Source organism: Strix aluco, chromosome 17 (assembly GCF_031877795.1).
Source record: "Strix aluco isolate bStrAlu1 chromosome 17, bStrAlu1.hap1, whole genome shotgun sequence".
Classification (NCBI taxonomy): Eukaryota; Metazoa; Chordata; class Aves; order Strigiformes; family Strigidae; genus Strix; species Strix aluco.
The window spans coordinates 2,843,788-2,863,280 of record NC_133947.1 but is presented as its reverse complement, the minus strand read 5'-3'; the positions used below and the strand labels follow the sequence as shown (position 1 = coordinate 2,863,280).

At 45.3% G+C, this 19,493-nt stretch overlaps 1 protein-coding gene across 4 annotated transcripts in view; it reads right to left on the bottom strand.

Annotated features, from left to right (window-relative positions):
- The window catches only part of NKAIN4 (sodium/potassium transporting ATPase interacting 4), a 54,057-nt gene that overhangs the window by 12,374 nt on the left and 22,190 nt on the right, over positions 1-19,493 (bottom strand). For all 4 annotated transcript variants that reach the window (XM_074843555.1, XM_074843557.1, XM_074843554.1 and 1 more), the window contains exons 2-4: positions 15,841-15,978; positions 15,252-15,332; positions 6,709-6,906 (exon numbers count right to left, since the gene is read on the bottom strand). In XM_074843555.1, the coding sequence (XP_074699656.1) occupies positions 6,709-6,906; positions 15,252-15,332; positions 15,841-15,978 (417 nt within the window). The remainder of the gene's footprint in view (positions 1-6,708; positions 6,907-15,251; positions 15,333-15,840; positions 15,979-19,493) is intronic.

Below are 19,493 nucleotides of genomic sequence, written 5' to 3'. Positions count from 1 at the left end.
ACACCTTGTTGGAAGGAAATGGAATGGGTTTGTAGCATCACTAAACCTTGTATTTGCTTTACAATTTTCTATAATCATCTGAAAGACAAGCCAGCTCTCTCCGTTCCTCTGGGGTGAGCCTGGCTGGCACGTCCCAGCACCGCAGTGAAGGAGAGGTGTCTCCATGGACTCACTCATTCCCCTACTGTGCGTTTTTGAAATAAGGGCTGCTTCACACTAAGTTTCTATGAGCAACAGCAGACTTCATGCAGAAAAAAAGATAAAAAAATCCTTCCAGGTGTGATACTAACCACGAGGCCACATGCAATGACCAATCTCATTTTACCAATTACCTCTGAGTGGGACCATTGCTTTTTAAAGGCAGACAAAAAAACCAAACCAACTAAACAAAAAAAATTCAGAATAATCAGAGGGTTTTTTTTTTTTTCTCTTCTATTGCTTGTACAGTACTAACATAAAACCCGGGGAATTTTAATTTTTTTTCTGAAGTTTGTGGTATTCTGGGGCTGGTCTGGTGGCCGGGCAGGAGGGCCCAGGAACTGGCCGTGGTGCTGACCCAGCCCCCGAGGCTGCTCCCGTTGCCTCGCGTCAGGAGTAGGCTTGGCTGCCTAATCAGCAATTAGCGCTCATCAGCTGGGCTGTGGTAGCTAACGACCTCAACACTTAGAGCTGCTCTTGGGAAAACAGTGCTTCAGCTCAAAGCCGTCCCAGCATTCAAGGGGATGTCTAACCACCCGTCTGCACACTCTGGTCTCCAACACACACGCGTTTGTGCTCGCCCTAGGATCAAATTAGGAGTGTGGTCACACACATTCTTTGTACTTGCTCTGGAATTTTTATGATTTGAAGATCCAGCCTTTTACCTTTTAAAGGATAGAAGGTCAAATCATTTAATTTACATACATACAAACATCCAAGCAGGAAAGATGCCTCTTGAATGTGTGCCCTGATTCTAGGGGAACTCTGGGAAGGTTTTCTTTCCCCAGATTTTCCATCATGCCTCAGGGTAGGAACTTTGGGTTAACAGTCATACAAAGTGGCAGCCCTAAATCCATTCACTGTTATTATACTCTATAACATTTACACACAAACCTTATGTGTATCTGCGTCAGGGAACTCCTGATAGTATTAGCAATGAAAATTACATATCCACCCAGTTTATGGGCAGAGCGCATGAACGATTATCAGCTGTACTGGTACAGGGAACCTGTTAAACCTCTGCAAATTGTTCACGGTTCAGAAGCACCACGCGAGCAGTAAGATTGATTGGGGAAGTTTGTTTTGCACAGAAATTAATGCCTCATAACTCTCAGCCAACATTCCTCTCACCCCATACGTTTTTCCTTTTATGGCTAAGGTGACCTTTTGCATTCAGAAAAATAAAATGAACCAAAAGCTAGTGAATTAAGTGAACTTCCCCAAATCTCTAATTCCAGCTCCATTGGAATGGAGGGTTTTCTTTTTTATTTCTTCTATCTCCTAGCTTTGTTTCAAAATTACCTGCTTAGTGTTTAAAATTTACTTTTTATGGACTTTATAATCCATTCCTTCTTTACATGAGTTTCATCAATAAAAAACGGTTTATTTAATGGCACTTTTTATTCAAAGAAGTTTTGCTAGTCTTGTGACCTGGCCAGAACAGGAGAATTTCAGTGGCAAGGAGGGAAGAGATGTACAACATAAACATGAATTGCATTTTTACATGGGCTGACCTAAACTATAATTAAACGTATCACCTCAGGGATAAATGAACCCCTGGGACTCCCCATGTCTCACCTTCTGCATGAACTATGAATGAAATGTAGCTACAGAGGAGAAATGCCACTCCTACTGTCCAGCCCTTTTCACTGGAAGAGTCTGCTAGAATGTGGGATGAGCAGAATCCAAGGGACACCAACAGTTCCTTTCTGACTGTGGCCTTGATGAAGATGTGTCAAGCCCAAATATCACCAAGTTTAACAGCACTTAACATAGAACAGAAAGCTTCACAGAGGCCAAGAATTTGGAAGTAATTTCATTGTTGCTCAAAGTGCCATCTTCGTTGCTGATTTCAATAAAAAGAGGGTTTTAAGCTCTACTCTCCCTGGGAAATAGCAATAATTCTTAGATCTTTGCAAATTAGGTAGGGGAGGTGGAAGAGGAGGGAAAATGTCAGTGATGTAAAATGACACTAAGCTATTGCTCTAATTCCCCAAAGAATGTTCTTGGGCTTTATCCTCTGCTGCTGTTTCTCTACTTGTTCTGCATGTTCAGTACCAGCTTCCTCCAGGCTGCAGAAGTATCCGATTAAGCTTTTTATTAGGAACACATGTGGTAGGCAGGTGCGTTCAGTCCGCCTGTCAGACAGCCTGGGAACACACACACTGCCAAACAAAAAAGAATGGAGCTGGGATGTCCCAAGCATTCTGCAGGCAAATGAACAGAGCAGGAAAGACAGGAAGAGACAAGTGTGCCCAAAGGGAATGAGGAAAACATAAGCCTGTACATCCCTCTGCCCCCTCAGTCATCTGAAGTTAACTTTTTAATAGCGAGTTGAAAAGTGTTCATAAAACAGCAGCATTGAACTAAAGTGCTGGAGCCAGAAGGACTGAATTACAGCAAGATCTCAGAAAGGGACCAGCTGGCTGCGAGTGTGCAAAATACATGAAGGATGGGGAGGCAAATTTTAGGAGGTGTTACTGTTGCTTGTGTAAGATCTTAGCTGTAGTCTACATCTGTCCTAGTGAGGATTCTGGGCTCTTCAACTTTTCTCTCTATGGAAAAATTTGCCATTGGTTTTTCCACCACAGAGAATATGTGCAGAGTCTCCTTTAGGGCAGATGTATTCTAGGTTTCACTTCTCATCAAAGCTAATGAAGCGTGTATGCTGTCATCAGTGCGAGAGGGGGCAAATGAAGAGATCTCTGCTACAAGAAAGCAAAAAGCCAGCTTAGGAAAGAGTTATTGTGACCAGATAGCCAGAAGAGACAATCAAAATCCTTTGATTCCTTGACCTTCTTTACTCTTTGGATGCAATTATGACCACTGAAAATCTAGCTTCTGCCAACAGCAAAGCATCTCTTGTGCGTTGCTTCTCACATAACATCTGCTGTCAAGGCTTACTTTGCCGCCTTCCTGGGAACCTTCCAACCTGTCAGTCTGAGTGAAAACAGCAGACAGGCAGGCAATGAATTCTCTTGGTTGGGAAGACATTTCCAACTTCCATCCCCTTCACTGGAGCCTCAGGAAAAGCCTAACCCTCTCCACGCCCAGAACTACCATATGGACAGCCCAGAGCTATGCCAGGTATTTCAGAACTAAAAATCCCTTCTCTCCCTGCTGGCTGGCGAGTTGGGGAGATGCAAGATGAATCCTTGCTGAGATAAAAACAAAGCAGATTTATTTTCTTGACAAAATTGTTGCTGTTCCATTTCCTAAATGGGCTGGTAGGATTAGTTTTACAGTAACATTTCTATACCAATATAGGCTTTAAGATGGTGTTACAATAAGCTTTTTCCTCCAACGTGTTCTGTGCTAAAGTATTAAGAAAGATTTTCCTACTGGGCCCTACAGCTACTTGTATCATGCACAGTGACTGACATGCCCAAGTTTGATCGCATTCCAGATTAAAGGAGTTGCGCCTTCAAGGAGTACAGACAAGCTCTGAGCAAAAGCAGACTGAGACCTTATGTATCTTCAAATGTATGCCCAGGAGCAGGATAATATAGTCAGCAGGATTTAAGATGACAGCCAACACTGTGCTCACCATATGAGTTCAGGTTTGCTTTTCCCCCTTTGGCGTGCAAGATCGAATTCAGTGAGCCTCACCCCAAGTACACAATATGGTGCACTACAGTTCCTCAATAGTCTCAAGGAGTTGGTATTGCCAGAAAACAACCAAAATGTCCACAGCTGGGTACTGCATAGTTAAAGAACATGGATTTCACACTACAACAATTGGAATTAAAAAAATCCAAAACACAACCCCCCTCCCCACAACTTCTAAAAACCACTAGGCAAAGCAAAAAACTACAGAAAGCAGAGTTTTGACTGTCCCTTGTCCTTCTTAACAGGGAGCTGGCTATTCCAGTCTCAGATGTGTGACGGACAAGGAGGGAACTAGGTCATGTCCCTTGCTGCATCCCCTGAGCCTTCAAGTTCCTAGTCGTGTTTTCTATACTATCGATCTGGTGTCCCTGCCTGTCTGCAGCACAGTACCAGCCAGGCGCTCTGGGAAGGACAGCAACCTGTAATAAAATCTGCCTTAAAATGAGATAAAGAGAACAGAAAAAGATACTGGCAGGGCTTAAAGTGTTTGACCCTCAGAGACTAAAAAGGGATAGAACTGGCTGACTGTTTTCAGGCAAGGTCTGAGTGCGAAAGTGAAAAGGCTTGCTTTCTGCCTTACCTCAGCAAACTAGAGAGGAAAAGCTCTATTTGTCCCACTAAATGAAAAATTATACGAGCATTTCAGAGCTGGCAGGAGTTACAGGCCTGGGGCTTCAATGCTCTACCTTTATTACAGGACAAGTAGAAATTTACTTCACTCTGCATAGCTCAGCCCATACAGCTTTCTTGCATACACAAGTATTTTAGCCTCATTTCCAGAGTTTAAGATTCAAAAATCCACTGCAACTTAAATCTCAGGGAGAAGGAGAAAGAAAATATTTACCTAAATCCTATTTTATCTTATAGCTCCCTCGTCTGTCTCCCCATCTGGCCCTTTGTGGTGTTTTGCAGATGCACAGAGAATATTGTCATGTGCCTTTGGGGAAGAAGCAACAGAGAAAACACTCCAAAGAGAAAGCTCCTATATATCTGTGTGATCACTTAGCTCAGGGCCATGTGCCTAAGTTAGTAAGCTGCCATAAAACAAAGGTTTATTCCAAACAAACTCAGGACATTTGTGGGCTGAACCTCTAGCCTGGGGCACAAGGCTGGTGCCAGCTCAGGCGTTTGGGAAGGATGCTAACAGTGACATACTTCTGCTCTGACTTCAAAGTCTGTCAGTTGTTTCACCAAATTCATGAACAGCAACCACTGAGCAGCATCAGTCCTGTTCCAGCTAAACCATAGAATCCCAGGTTGGAAGGGACCTCAAGGATCATCTGGTCCAACCTTTCGTGGCAAAAGCCCAGTCTAGATGAGGTGGCCCAACCAATAAGCCAACAAGTGGCTTCTCCTGATTCCTTCAGTAACGCCAAATCTTTGGGCTTGGGGCAGAAGTTGCTCCGAGCTCTCCTGGTGTCTTCAACCCAGGTCCTGCCCCAGCTCATTGGATGTGTCATCCCCCCCTCAACCATTTTGAGGTGCTCAGGCCCCGTTGGGCACAAGGGCGTGGAGAGGTGCTGATGGGCATCACAGTGAGGAAACATCTGGGGGAGCAGGAGGAGCCTGGGTGGGGGGGAAGTGGGTTAAATGGGGTAAAATGAGGCTGGAAAGAGTCTGGACTGGAGGGGACAGATTGTAGGGGGGACCTCCAAGTTGGGGAGACCGGGCAGCGCTGGCATGGCCCCAGCTAATGGCCCTTTATAAGACAACAGGCTCTATTCTTCTGAAAACATAGGTTTGCCTTTCTCATACACATGCGTCGAAGTAACTCTCAGACAATTTAATGCAGATCATTTTCCCTGAAGGAGAACTAACCAAATATTAACAGCCAACACACACGCCAGGGAGTCCATCCAACTCAGGAAACATGAGCTTCTCTGTCTGCCTCTTTTTTGTGACATAGCAAGAAAGGGGGCCGAGTCTTCCCCCCCTCCCTGCAGTTCGCTGGGTCACACAGATCATCCCAGCTAATAGGAAATGCAGGATCAAGACAGTGGAAAGTTGTACCAAAAACGTGCAGAGAAGTACTTGGCACTCCAAAAGCTTGGAATTTCTCTATTTGTTATCCTTTAACATTTAATCAGGGCAAGTTACCCTTTTTTTTTTTTTTTTTAAGCCAAAGCTGAAATGTGAACGTTTCACCAGTCCACATCCGTATGTACTTAAAGCCATTAACCACAAAGTAACGGACCAAAGCAGATTAGAAAGATGTGGGCTGCTAGCTCTAATGCAGCTACAAAATGCAAGAGTACCGAGGAAGGAAGGGAGACAATGGATGTTTTGTTTCAGTTAATTTCACAGACAAGTGAGAAACAATTAATTAACAGTGAACATTAAGGACACTGAATTACTGCAGAGTACTTTAAAAAAGCTTGTGGAAGACTCCAATGAGGAAAGAGTTGATGAAAACATTTAGTGGATATATCTTAGGTGTCAGCAGAAAGAAAATATGCTGCTTTCTGCTTCCTTAAAGTTTCTTTCATTTTCTGGAGATAAGGATCTTCTCCCTTTTATTTCTTCACCACTACTGTGCACATGTATGCTCTGCCACCCATCACTAAGTCATGAGGAATAAGAGAAATCCTTCTTCAGAAGGGTCTCTGTCCTTGTCAAAACATGAATTTCCATACCCCAACAGGGATATGGAATGAATGCATGTGATGCATTAATTCAGGTGTTAGGTTGCTGCTATCTATTTCCAATTTTTTCAAGCAATATTGTTTATAAAAGAGAACAGGAGAGCAAACAAAGATAAAAAAATTTACAGAGGCTTTTGCAGTTAGATGATACAAAATGGGGTGGGAAATATGGGCCAGCCTATGTGCCTGGAAAAAAATAAAACCAAACAGCATCTCCTCAACAATTGCTACCCTGCAGCGCTCTCGGCAACGTACTCACCGCGATCAGGATCTGGAAGGAGCTGTGCATGACCTCGATGTACCGATACTCCAGGGCACAGCCTATCACAGAGATGTAGGAATGGCTGTCCAGCCCTTTGATGCCAGACATTGAAGCCTCCTTCCTTACACAGCCGGGACCGTTTTCACTCCACCATGACTGGTGCCGGGAGATGTTGAATGTCAGGAGTTCGCTATCCTAAAGAGAAAAGTTGCCAAGAGATCTCCATTTATTATAAGTGTCTGATATGCTGTCAGATGGAGGTCATATTAAAATCAATGAAAAACCTAAAGTTTCTAAGACCCCCACCCTCAAGAAGTGATAGCACAGAACAAAATACATTGGCTTTATGTTCCTTTTAAGTATTTCACAGGCAGGCTCCTGTGGTGGGAACTGTTTCGGAGGCAGGCCTGCAGCACTCCAACAATTTCACTATCATGTAGCACACTTCAGGAGCAGGACCGAGCAACTTCTCCATCAGAAAGACAGTTTCTAGGCTGCAGACCCAAGAACACTTCGTTAGTGGTTCCTGCACCCAGAAGAAAAAAAAAAAAATCCTCAAGTTTTGGGTTTGAGAGATTAACCTTGCAAATCTAGAAGAAAAAAGGGAAACAGGGCAGCACTAAGCATCCTGTCAGAATCATGTGTTATGGGTATGCTCTTCCCAGCATGGGAGTCAACACAGATAACGGAGAAATACGAACTTCATAAACCTAAAGTGAGTTTCAGAACCCAACAGATCTTCCTCTGTCCCTAGCTTTTAACACATCTAACAAGTTCCCTTACCATTTCTGTCTTGATTGCCTTCCACACTCTTCACATATGGTGCTTCTGTGTCTGCCGTTGACCTGACACACTGTCAGCCTCAGGTCAGATTCCCCAGCTGAGCTGACCTCACCATGATGATTGCAACTTCTTGCAAACACTTCCTCAGTATTCCTTATCATCTCTACCCCGAGAGAGGCTTTTTGTTTTGCTCTTCTCCTCTTTGCTAGTTCAATAATTTAAACCATGCCATTGTGGGGGTTACATACTGAAACGCCACACAAGTAGTGCAGGAGTTTGGTATGCAACCAAGTGCTTATTTAAAAATAATGACACTTTTCCTCACACTTGAGAAGAGAGTGGTACTCGCTGGAGTACCCAGGAGAGCTTTGGGATTTTGAGCTTACAGGACGCAGCAAAGCCCTCCCTGCAGATGGTAGAAGACGAACTCAGAATTGGCTGAATAGATCAGCTGCATCACTTCACGGATGAGTGCTAAGTGCTGGGTGTCCCAGCAGCTCTCTTGGGTCACTTTGATGTGGAACCAACAACCCCTTTTGACCACAAAACAGGGCAAGGGGTTGGAAGTTTTATTCTGGAAGATAGATTATCAAATGGATCAGGCAGAGAATCTATGTGTCTCTACAGGAGAGAAATAGGTACTGGATATACAGGCCCAACTGAACCATTACTAAAAGTTTTAGCACCACTCTATATACTACTTCACACTGCTCATGCCAGGGTCCTACACAGTCCCTGCAGGAAAGAGGCACCTCCCAGAACAGCAACAGTCAGAGCTTGGGGCATTCACACTTCCTAACATGGGAAACCAAATGTAACAGCTCCTTTGCCTCGGCTCCCTGTAAAGTCAAGAGGGAAAAACAGATTCAGAGCGACTAATCCAGGCTCCTGCTCTGAATTACCCCCTGGAGAAAGGACTTGTCTCTGCTGCCAGTACAGGAAGCCGAGCCAGGTAGTTCTGCAGATACACTTTTCTGTGTCCATGTTTGTATCCTGGGGCAAACTTGAGTTACAAGAGCAGAAAATGTGAATGCCAGCCAGAGAAACCTGTGAATAGAAACCAAGGCCCCACTATAGACTTTGTGCAGGTACCCTCCACTCCACCACAGATACTCAAAAACAGTTTGCAGAGCTGTTATTAAAATATGCTGCAGGAAGCACATGTTAAGAAATGTGGACAATTAAGGGAGAAGACAGCTGCCAAACTCCTGACATAATCACCACAACAGATGGGATGTGTTTTACAGTAGATGGAGGAGGGCACAGAGATGAAGTATGGCACCAGTGCAAAAGCAGCCCGAATAGCAAATACAATAGGGAAAACTATTAACAGTTGGGAGTTTCGAGGGAGCTGTCTGCGTTTTAAAGGCTATGGGGAATAATTATTAGATTGGCAGCTACAGAAGAATGCACACAGTTCAAGGTGCTGGGCTATCTACATTTATAGAGGCAGTTTTCTCTTCCAGCTCCTCACAGTTTTGGCAGGCGAGTCTTTGGCTTACTCCCTCTGCTGGGCATTGCTCTTCAGTGGCCCACAGATCTCTCGCATATCCACCAAATTGCATCTTTTCTGCAAAGCTTGTTCTTTCTCCCCAAAGTTTGCATGTTCTGAGACGCACAGCTATTCCCCAGCAAACGCTTTTGCTCCTGGAGACAGCCAGCCCTCCAAGCTGCTGTGCTCTTCTCCCTCTCACAAGCCACTCGCCACTTGGATTAGGGAAGGAAAGAATCATCTTTCTCAAAAAACGACTCAATTCCTGTTTCTTTGCCTGGGGCTTCCCCCATCAGCACAGAAACAAAGCTGTTCCACAGGGCACCACAGGATCTACTCTTAACCTCGGTCCCCAGGGCTTCCTTCTGCCAGCTCACAGATGGTGCCTTCCCAAACCTTCTGCCTTGCTGGTGCAAAGAGCCCCTTCAGTGCCTTCTCCACTCCTTACAGAGGCATCTATGTGTATTTGGCAAAGTAAGAAACAGGCTGCTTCCCTTCTTGAACCTCCCTTTTGTCAGTCCTTATAGAATTGGCTCTGCCTTAGCTTTGCTGCAGAAGCTGAACTTGCTTGTGAATTAAGCCTGAAAAAGCAGAACAGGTGCTGGGCTGGAGGTGGGCAGGTGGAGGAACAGTAGGTCCTAAGCAGCACTCACTGTTTCTTGCCTACAATCGCACTCCAGCTCCATGCAAAAATAAAAAAAAAAAAATTATACTTGAGTTAAGAACAGATTGGAAAAACCGAGCGCATTTGGATTCTAAAAGCACCACGACTGACACACATGAGCCATCCATCTCACAGATGTAAAAAGAATACTGATTGCACACTGGGATTGTGGACGCCCTCGCGTTCACAGACACCTTTCTGAACAAGCATCTGTCTGGAGCACTGCAGGGCACGAGGGCAGAAGAATGAAAGGGTCTCAACATGCAGAGCAACGCCATCCCTTTGCTCGTGTCCCTGGCTGGATGTCCTCGGAGGATACCTGCGCTGATGAGGCACAATAAAAGAGCATTCAAGGAAATCACTTAATTGACCTCCAGTTGCTCAGTGCTTGCTGGGAGACTAGGAAAACAATCCCAGGATGTCTCCTGCGGTTTGCCAGCTTCATTTGGAAGAAGATGGTTGAAGAGAAGTGAAACTACGGAATAGGAACAGCACACTGAAGTCAGGGAAAAAGAACCAGTTGCAAGAAAGTTTAGGGAACAGCTGTTTCTCAAAACCTTTCTGCAATGCATTTGAAGTCTAAACAGACTGAAATACTCCCAGAAGTGGTATGCAGGTTGGAAGATGTTAATCAGTCCCAGAAGTGATCAGGCCCTGCTGTTGGGAGAGTGATCTGTGTGTAACTGCACTCCCCCTTGTTTCTTGACAGGCTGCTATTTGAAGGGCTATTGCTTCCTCTTTAACCTTCAGCCTGAAGAGAAATATGAGCAAAGAGTGATACAAGCTCCTTCTCAGGAGCATGTTGAAGGCCAGCCAAAAATCACATATCACTCTGAACTGCCGTAGCACCTGGTTGCCATCCATTTGCCATCAGCGTGAGAAGGAAGACAACAGCACTAAAACCATAGTACCTACATTTTACAATCTATTTTCTGCTCCAAGCCTCACCCCACTGTGTCCCACGGGGAAACTCACACCTACTTCTGACACCCACAGAGCCAGCTGTGTTCCTTTTCTAAAATAGTTTTCTGAAAGCTGTTCTGAAATTATTTTCTAGGGGACACTATCAGAGATGGGTTTATTTCTTCTTGTTAACAGCCTTCTGAACTGCCTCCCCCCCAAATTTCCTTAATTATCAGGCAAGCCAGCACTATACTGGCTCTGGAAACAAATTGAACCCTGTATGGGAGCCCCCAGAGCCTGACAGCAGAATCATTTTAAACCTTTTCAGTTGGAAACATTTCTTATTAAAATAGGAAATATAATGTTTATCTTTCAGTCCTGTGTGCTGAATAGCTGTATCACCCTGAGAAAACAGAGAAGCACTCTCATTGTCTCCCAGCAGGCTTGTTGACAATGCCACAGCATTTAAAGGCCAAATCCCAGGCTTCCAGTTTCTAAATTTAGATGGAGTTGAGGGACAGTTGTAATTACACATGCATTTATCCATCCTCCTCACAGTATATTCTCCAGGTACAAAGTCATCCCAAGATGCCGTCCAGATTCTCTGGAATACAAATAACCCTCCATTTGACTAATAACGGCTGCTTCCATTTCAAGAGAGATTCAGACCACCACCACAGCTCTGGATTCAGATCAAAGCACTGAGTAGACAAGAGAGAATATAAAGGAAGAGTAAAAAAAAAAAAAATTCACCATTCCAAGATAAATAATTCCAGAGGGAAAAGACAAAGGAATACATTGAAATACACAACACCAATTCCTCAAACCTCTCTGAATGTTTCTCAAGTACATAATGAAGAGTCAATCAGTATGGCAGCTGGACAGACAGATGCTCACATGTCTTAACAGCAGGATTTTAATAATTAACTCAGACCGTGGGGTTGCAGGAGGGACTGTGTTTCACACTCAAGTAGACAGGGGGAAGCTTAACGTGTTATTTCAAGCACAGCCTTGAAACTTCAAGGATAACTCCCAAAATTCACCTAACCAAATGGCCAGATGGATAAAGAGAAAAGAAGGAGATGGAGCAGGAACAGACCAGAGGAGGAAGAACAGCAATCTGGAAATTTGGCTGAGCCCCACCACAGAGCAGTGGTACAGCACTTTTGGAGAGGCTGCGCTTCCCCCAGATGCTGCAAGTGTGCTCAGAAGTAGGAGCAGAGCAAGTCAGCAAGGCAACGCTGCCAAAAGCCGCTCGGAGGCACATCACCGTCTCACTGCCAATGCTGAGAAGCATCCCTTCAAATCCAGATTGCTGTATCGCTTGCCTGCTCATTGGCAAAGCACTTAGAGGAAAGCTGGCATAGGCTGCGTGCTTAGGGAGGCCCTTGCAGCAATGAGGAAAGTGCTTTCTTAGACACTTATGCTGATCCATTTCTGTCTGGCCACCTAATGAAGTTCTGCTGTGCCATATTTCACACTCTTATTCCTACTAAGAAGACACTGCAAGATAAAAGTGACAGCACAGAAAAATAGAAATCAGGCCAGTTTAGTTCTTCCAAGTAGTAGAGAATAGTTTCACAGAGCAGGAAAGAGCATTTTCCTTTTCAATAACTGAGGGTAGTTATAACTAGAGGTTAGGAGGTAGATGGTTAGTAAACAGGTATAGCTACCATGAGCAGGATTGGCCAGAAAAGCCATTCTGAGGGTTCCCATGGCCAGGAGAGAGTGAGCACTGCTGGAGGAACCTGGAGGATAAAGGAGCACTTTAGGAAATTATGTGAAAGACAGGAGGAAAAAGAGGGTGAGAAGTGGTGGGCAGACAACCCAACAGAGGAAAGAGTCAGTGGAGAAGCGATTTGGCTTGGTAAAGGAAAGCAAACAGCCAGCCCCCAAACTGCAGTTCAACAACCATGCACCTACCAGCCCATATTCTACTGATGACAGAGTTTATAACTAAGAGATAGTCTCTTACCCCTTTGCCAATTCACTATGGGCTGGCGTTGGACCTTTCCTCACAGATTCCACAGCCGTGGTGCCCCTGGTTTCTGTTCTCTAGGTCAGCCAGGCACCCACAGCAAGGGGGGGCACAAGAACAAGTGTCCGTGGTCACCTCAGCCCTGCACAGCACTCCCCTGCTCACACCCTGTACTCCCTCACCACTGGCAAATCAGACCTAGGCACCAAAGCACAGAGAATTATTTGCAATAAGTGCACATAACTGTTTCCTCATTTTTTAAATTCTCCAGGCTCTCTAAACTTGTTACAGCAGAAACACTTGAATCCTTTCTCACCCCACCTGAGTTATCACCTGTCTCAGTTGCACTGGGCTGTCATTACCAGCCGCCAAGTTAACAAACTCCATTCTTTCTAGCTCATTGCCCTTTCTGCATTTTGTCATTATAAATCAGCTAGCTGCTGACAGAGATCTCCCTGGCAGGCTGCCCTTGTCAGGAACAGAGGGACAAGCACGGCACTAGCAGGAACACTACTCTCCCACTCCCCCAGCCTCACCAGGAATCACGAGGAAACAGCACCTGAAGACCTTCCTCAGAGCTATCAGCCCCTTAAGGGACTTGCCCAGGAGCACAGCCCTGTCCAAAACACTCCCCAGCGTATTCATGCTTAGTCTAGCAGTCAATGAGTTAGTGTTTACCTGACCAGCCCCATCAGCCTCGCTCCACCAAAGCTCTTCTTCTAATATTTGCAATCTATCTGCTTACTGCCAGGCTAACTACAAACTTTGACTTCTTGTTACGAACTAAAGCACAGCTTTCTCCCGAGGACCCATTCCTCTGCAGCACTGCTGCCGTAAACCCCCAGCTGATACTGCCCTGCCCTCGCCCCCTCCAGGAGCCTGTTCAACACTTGCTCATCCAAGCCCAAGTGTTCTTCTGGGGTCTGATCCCAAGACTACTTACTCCCAAGACTATCTCCCAAGAGATCAGTAAGACTCTGCAGATGTCAGCTGGCTTTGGGTCAGGTTTCTAGAGATGCAGCCGGACAGCAACACTACTTGAGCCCAGCCTGCAAAGCACCACACTGTCCTACAGAAACCTGATTTCCTGTTTCAAGCATATCTTCTGTTTTCACATGGAAGTGAGGGTTTTGTTTTGCTATTACAAAGACCCAAATAACTTCAGTTAAAGGGGAGGAGGAGGAAAGAAAGCAGCATCATGAGTTTTTCCTACAAGACAGTCTTTTTAAATGAAAATAACTCCTTAAGAACAGAGGCAAGGCTGTAAAGGATTTTACCACCAAATAAGCACAAATATTCTTGCTTTTGCCAGTTACTGCCAAATGAACAGCATGAATTTCTCACTGCAGCTCTAGAGAGAAGTCCGCTGAGTCGATAGCAACTTATACTGCAGCTCAATTCTATAAAAAAAAAAAAAGTCCCCAGTCACAAGAATCATCCTGTAGGCTAAATAAAGGTTCTCTGTGTGCTGGCTTTGCTAAAATGAGCCACAGCACAGAGCAAGGTTATGAGATGAAGCTCCTCTGTAGCTGAGAAAGTGGAGTTTGCTGTGCTGTTTGAATTGCAGAACAGCAACCCAACGTGTTGTAGGGCAGGTTGGGATTAGTAAACACAAGTAATCAGCTGGCTGGAAGTAAACATTGGCTGTCAGAGAAGCTCCCAGAGCAGTTTATCAAGCCAGTATTTCCTCAGTAGAGGGGAGCATTTAAATAGTTACTTAAAATTCCTTTTTAGTTGGTCACAGCCAACACCAAGATCATCTCAGGCTGAGCTTTCAGACTATGAGTAATCACTGTTTTGGGCAAGAACTCTCTCAAAGTTTCTGTGGATAATTGAGAGGGGAAATTGAGATTAATAGAGGAATTAGGAAGTTACATTTTCTTATCTGCAAAGGATTTATGCTGTCACTCATGACTTGCTGTAGGCCTGTTAAAAAAAAACATAGTGCAGTTCCAATTATGACTGCAACTTAGATGTATGACCTGGGAATTTAAGCCAGACGTAGAGTGCTCAGAAATGAACCTGTATCCTATAATTGCTCCGAGTCTGCTAAGCTACAGCAGCACTTAGTAATTCATTGCTTACAGCCCAGGCTTAATTTAGGGCCTGCCTCCCATTTTTATTATTTCTGACTCACCCCTCATTAAGCAGACAGCAATACTTAGCTTATCTAGTCTTCAAAGAGCTTCACATATTAACTCACAACACCCCTGGCCAATAGCCATGAATAACTACCACTGTATTTAAGAAGGAAAAATTAAGACAGGGAAGCCATATCGCTTCTGAGGCCACATTCAGAGATGTGCCAGCCTCCCAGCATCCCTCTGGTTCTCTGCTCATCAGAGACAAGAGCCTCTCCCAAAAGGTGCAATGGGAAATATTGGTGCAGCAACAACCTGCTGAAGTGCACCAGGTCTTCAGCAGGACCAGGAGGCAAAAAAATATCAAGAGCTGGTCAGGTATAGAATTACAGCAAGGTCCTTGGTCCAGGTCAACGCAGCCAGACTGACCAGCAAAGGGCTCCAGAAATCAATATTAGCTCCCCATTTTTACCCTACAACAAGCAGTACTCCTCCACCCCCTAGCTCTTGCCACAGGCAGGATCTGCTCCCAAGCAGCACCCTACCACTCACCTTAACCACCCCCTCCCTTATCTCACAGCTGAGCTCCCTCCCCTTTGATACCAAGCCTGGGCACTCACCCATAAAGCTCCTACTCACCTTTGAGAGCCCTCCCACTTCTAAGTAAAAGCAGATGATGAAGATGTTCCAGGTGACCCAAACTGCAGTCCAGATGGCATACTAGAAGGGGATGGGGGCGGGGAGAGAAAGATGCAATAAACATTAGGAAGTCACTGGAATTAGCTTAGATATATGTGATGCGGCTGGGGGCAGTTAAATGGCCTGAGTCGGCACTGGAGTCATTTTCTTCTGTTTGTTTCCCATATGCAGATGGTCCCTCACCTGATTAGAGACACAGGGGCAGGAGTTTGGAGGGAGTAGAAGAGCTTCTGCCATGCATTTGTCCAGCATTTAGCTCTCCCTCTCTGTTGTGCAGTGTCTCGGTGTTACTTTGGTACCAGTAATAATTATCGGAAATCTTCCAAGTCTGGCGTAAGTACAGTAAAGTTGCAGCACGCTGAACAATGTGTTCCTAAGCAGAGCCAGACACCTCCTGCTAAAACTGTTTACAGCACTCGTGCCTGATTTCCCAAGGGCTTCACTCAGTTCCTCATCACTTGCCATATCCCACGAGAGCAGAGGCTGTGAAAGGCTCTGAATGGCTCTGAACAAAACGGATATTACTTACCACCACTATGTAGCGAGGTCTGTACTGAATAGTGCCAAACAGGCCGAGGATAACGATGATGATGTGGAGGAAGTTGGCTAGGATAGGGGCCCACTGGTATCCCAGGAAATCAAACACTTGCCTCTCTAATGCAGCAAGCTGGAAGGGAGAAGGAAAAGGAGAGTTACAGCTTCTGGACTCGTGATGTTTGTTCTCAAGGTTTTGACACGCTCCCTCAGCAAATCACTGCAGCGGCTGAAGATGTTGCTCCAGTCCCAAAGCAATTTACTACCAGGTCAGTAGGACAGCACATGTGTCTACATGCCCCTGCTTCCACGTTGTACCCATCCCATCTCCTCCGATGGCTGAGCTACCGCAGAGCAGTGAGCTCCAGTGCCCGTGTGGGGACACGTGCTCTCTCCTGTGCACTTTGTGAGGCGGAGGTGGCCCTGGCAGAGGGCAGAGGTGAGCAGCGGGACAGTAACATCTTAAATGGCTGCAGCAGGACTTTCAAGAGCTCATTTGTCAGAGCCTTCAGCATCACTCCATCATTCCTGACACTTCTCGTGTTTCTGCTCTCCAGCACACATCCATCAAAGTAAGAGAGAGGAGAAAACTCTCTCCTCCACCTTCGCCCCACAGAAAATGCTGCCACCCAGCAAAGAAATTCTGCAAACGCATCAGTTTCCCAGGACAGGCTGTGTTCCTCTCCAGCACTAATAACATGGTTCAAGGCTAGTATTATGTTCTAGAAATAAAACCCCATTACTGTTGAAGTGCTGGGCCTGATTTTCAAATCATATTTGCATAAAGATGTGCTTTTCATCTGTAGCTATCATCTGTGTATCAGGCAACAACTGGTCACCTGGATCCGAACTGCTGTTAGGCGTGCAGCTGAAAGAGCACAGTAAACATGCAATTGCATGCCAGCCTTTACATCCCCACAGCCTTTAAATACTATGTCTGTAGGAAAAACAGTGAGTGGAGGGTGAAAAACGGTTCCTGCAGTTTTTTTCCCAGTGCCCAAGACCTTCTCTCTGCTTGTCTTCGCTAACACAGAACAACCAACCTCCCCCCATTGCCCAGCAGCTTTACATGCTAAGGCACAGCAGGAGATTTCCCTATCAGGGCAAGAATTCAAAGTGTGTTTAAGTATCATAGTAGTACGTTGGGATTGCATGATGACATTTCATATTTATCTTCACCTAAATAAATCGTTACAATTTGCCATCGATAGTCAATATTAATTTAACTACTGATTAGACATTAACCATGGGTGATCCTTGTCCACTGTGTGTAATCAGCTATGTGACATCTTTTCCTGGCTTGGCTTTTAAATGGCAGCTGGGGACCAAGCACTGGAGCTTCTGTAATGGTTTAAAGCATTTCAGGATGTAAGTGGTTGCAGGTCCCAGTCAAGCCACAAAATGAGGGAAGCCACATCTATTAAATGACCATCATTCCTCCTTCTTCCTGGATCAGTGGGGAAATTACCTTCATACCTCTCTTGGGCTAGGAAGGTATTGCAATTCTCAACGCTACCCTGGAAGTTCAACAAAAGTCTGTATTTCAAAGAAATCTATATCAGCCCTGGTTAAGTGAGATCAATCAGGATGGTGGTAGCAGCTTTTTCTCTCTGACATCTCTCTTCACTGGCAAAGGCGGGCAGAGAGTGGGAAGGGAATGGGAGGCAGTCTCCAAATCTGTCTCTTCTGCAAAATAATTAGTCTTCCCTTTGAAGCAACACACCCTGCCCTGTTCTGACCCATTTGAACCCCCTGGAAGATGATGTGAGATGTGCTGCGTGGCCACGCGTGGGGCGCTGGGGCTGGAGCAGGGCGAGCGCTGCTCGTTTCACGGTTCAGCCTGCCCTCCCCCCCGAGCACAGCAGATTTTCTGTATCTCATCAGAAACAGCAGTAATAGGTTAAATGCTTAATCTTTTAGGAGGGGATTAACGCACATACCTTAACGATATTTGGAAATTTTGAATCCTGACTGGCTGACAATGGGTCACTTGACTGTGACCGCTTCATCCAATCAGGCATTTAATTGGCTTTGTGCATTATATTAACGCAGGAGTATGTGCCACAAGAGCCAGCGCCCGCGGTGCATCAATTAGCCAAGGGGACACAATGGGGGTGTGTTCCGCAGAGATAACGCCCTGCTCAGCTTCACCTCATGCCCTCAGGCTCTGAAAAGGGGGATAAAGACAAATCCTTCCTACCATGCCTTCTGCCATGAGTTTTCCCACTCTAGAATCAGGGCATCCATGTCTGGAAAAGTGTTTTCTTCTCCCAAATTAACGTTTGCCGTGAGGGCTGTATAAAAAGGGGAAAGCTTGTCCTTCCACAGCTTTGTGATGTTTCCTGGCTTGTTTGGATTGGGGAAGACATTGGCCTGTGAAGTGGGAGGTACCAACCGTCCTGGCAATGGACCTGCCAATCTACACTGACTTCAGATTGGGGCACAGCTCCTAGCGAGCTCTCCGGTCCCCAGCCACACTGGATTTTTCCCCATGATCCCAGCAGTTAGTTTCATGTCATACTTCCCTCTTCCTTACTGCAATTGCCCTTGTCTCCAGGTTGTTTCTGTCCTGGTTTATGTTCCTTTGCCACTTTCTCTACATTTTTTGATGGTTTTGTGTCCCTGGAAGCTGCAGGCGTGACTCAGCTGGTACAGAGATCTGCTGGGCCTGTCTGCCGGTTCAGCTAAGGCGAGCGGGAGCTGGGTCGGTACACCTTTGTGTGATGTGTGAGCTCAGGCAAGCTGCTTCCTCATTTATAAAAATAAAAGCCATTTTCTGTAAGATGTGTGTTGATGACAAGCGCAAACGCTACTGATGAAACTCTAACACTGTGTTACTGACACACAGGTAGTGAGTCAGTGCTGCGATCCAGAAATGCAGCCTGAAGTTACCCTGGGCTTAGCCCTGTTCCCTCAGGAACTTAGCATAATTAAGGAAATATTTGCTAAAAACAAATAGATAAACAACCGTTTCACTCATTACACTACAGGTCTGTGTGCAAAGCTTACCCATTAAATGCTGCTGAGATTTGCAGGTAAATAGGGCTGATGTTTGTGCTAAGCTGGCCTTGGTTTGGGGGTTGGGATGTGAAGAATGTCATGGTACCCTTCAGCCCTGGTTCCTTCAGTCTGGCTCAGAAATGGCAGGGCCGGGGTTTGCCCCTGCCTATGGGGATGATATATCTGCACCCTCGTACTGAACCTCTCTTGGATCCCTCTTGGTGAGCAGGGAAATGCCATCTTTCTCTGCTGCTGCCAAGTGTCTGCAGAGTAATATCCTTGCTGTAGCGTTCTTTATGATGATTCACACTATTCTGTTGAGAAAGCCTATTATATTCTAGAGATATTGGTTGTAAAGAGAAATTTCACAGATTGTGGCACAGGTTTCAACCCATTCAAAGCTGACAGGACCTTTCCATCAGGGAGGACAAATTTTTTTCTTTATGACTATTCTTATTAAAAACAGGATTCCTTCTGCTCCTTTTGCTTCTTTAGCCCACAGAACATTTTTACTTTTCATTCATTAAATTAAATGATTTGTTGCAGTACTAAAATCAGAATAGTTGTGGCAGACTTTTCTCTCCTGAAATAAACCATATTTCTGCTGATCTGAGTGAAACTGGAATAGCAAATAACCATGTGAAGCAA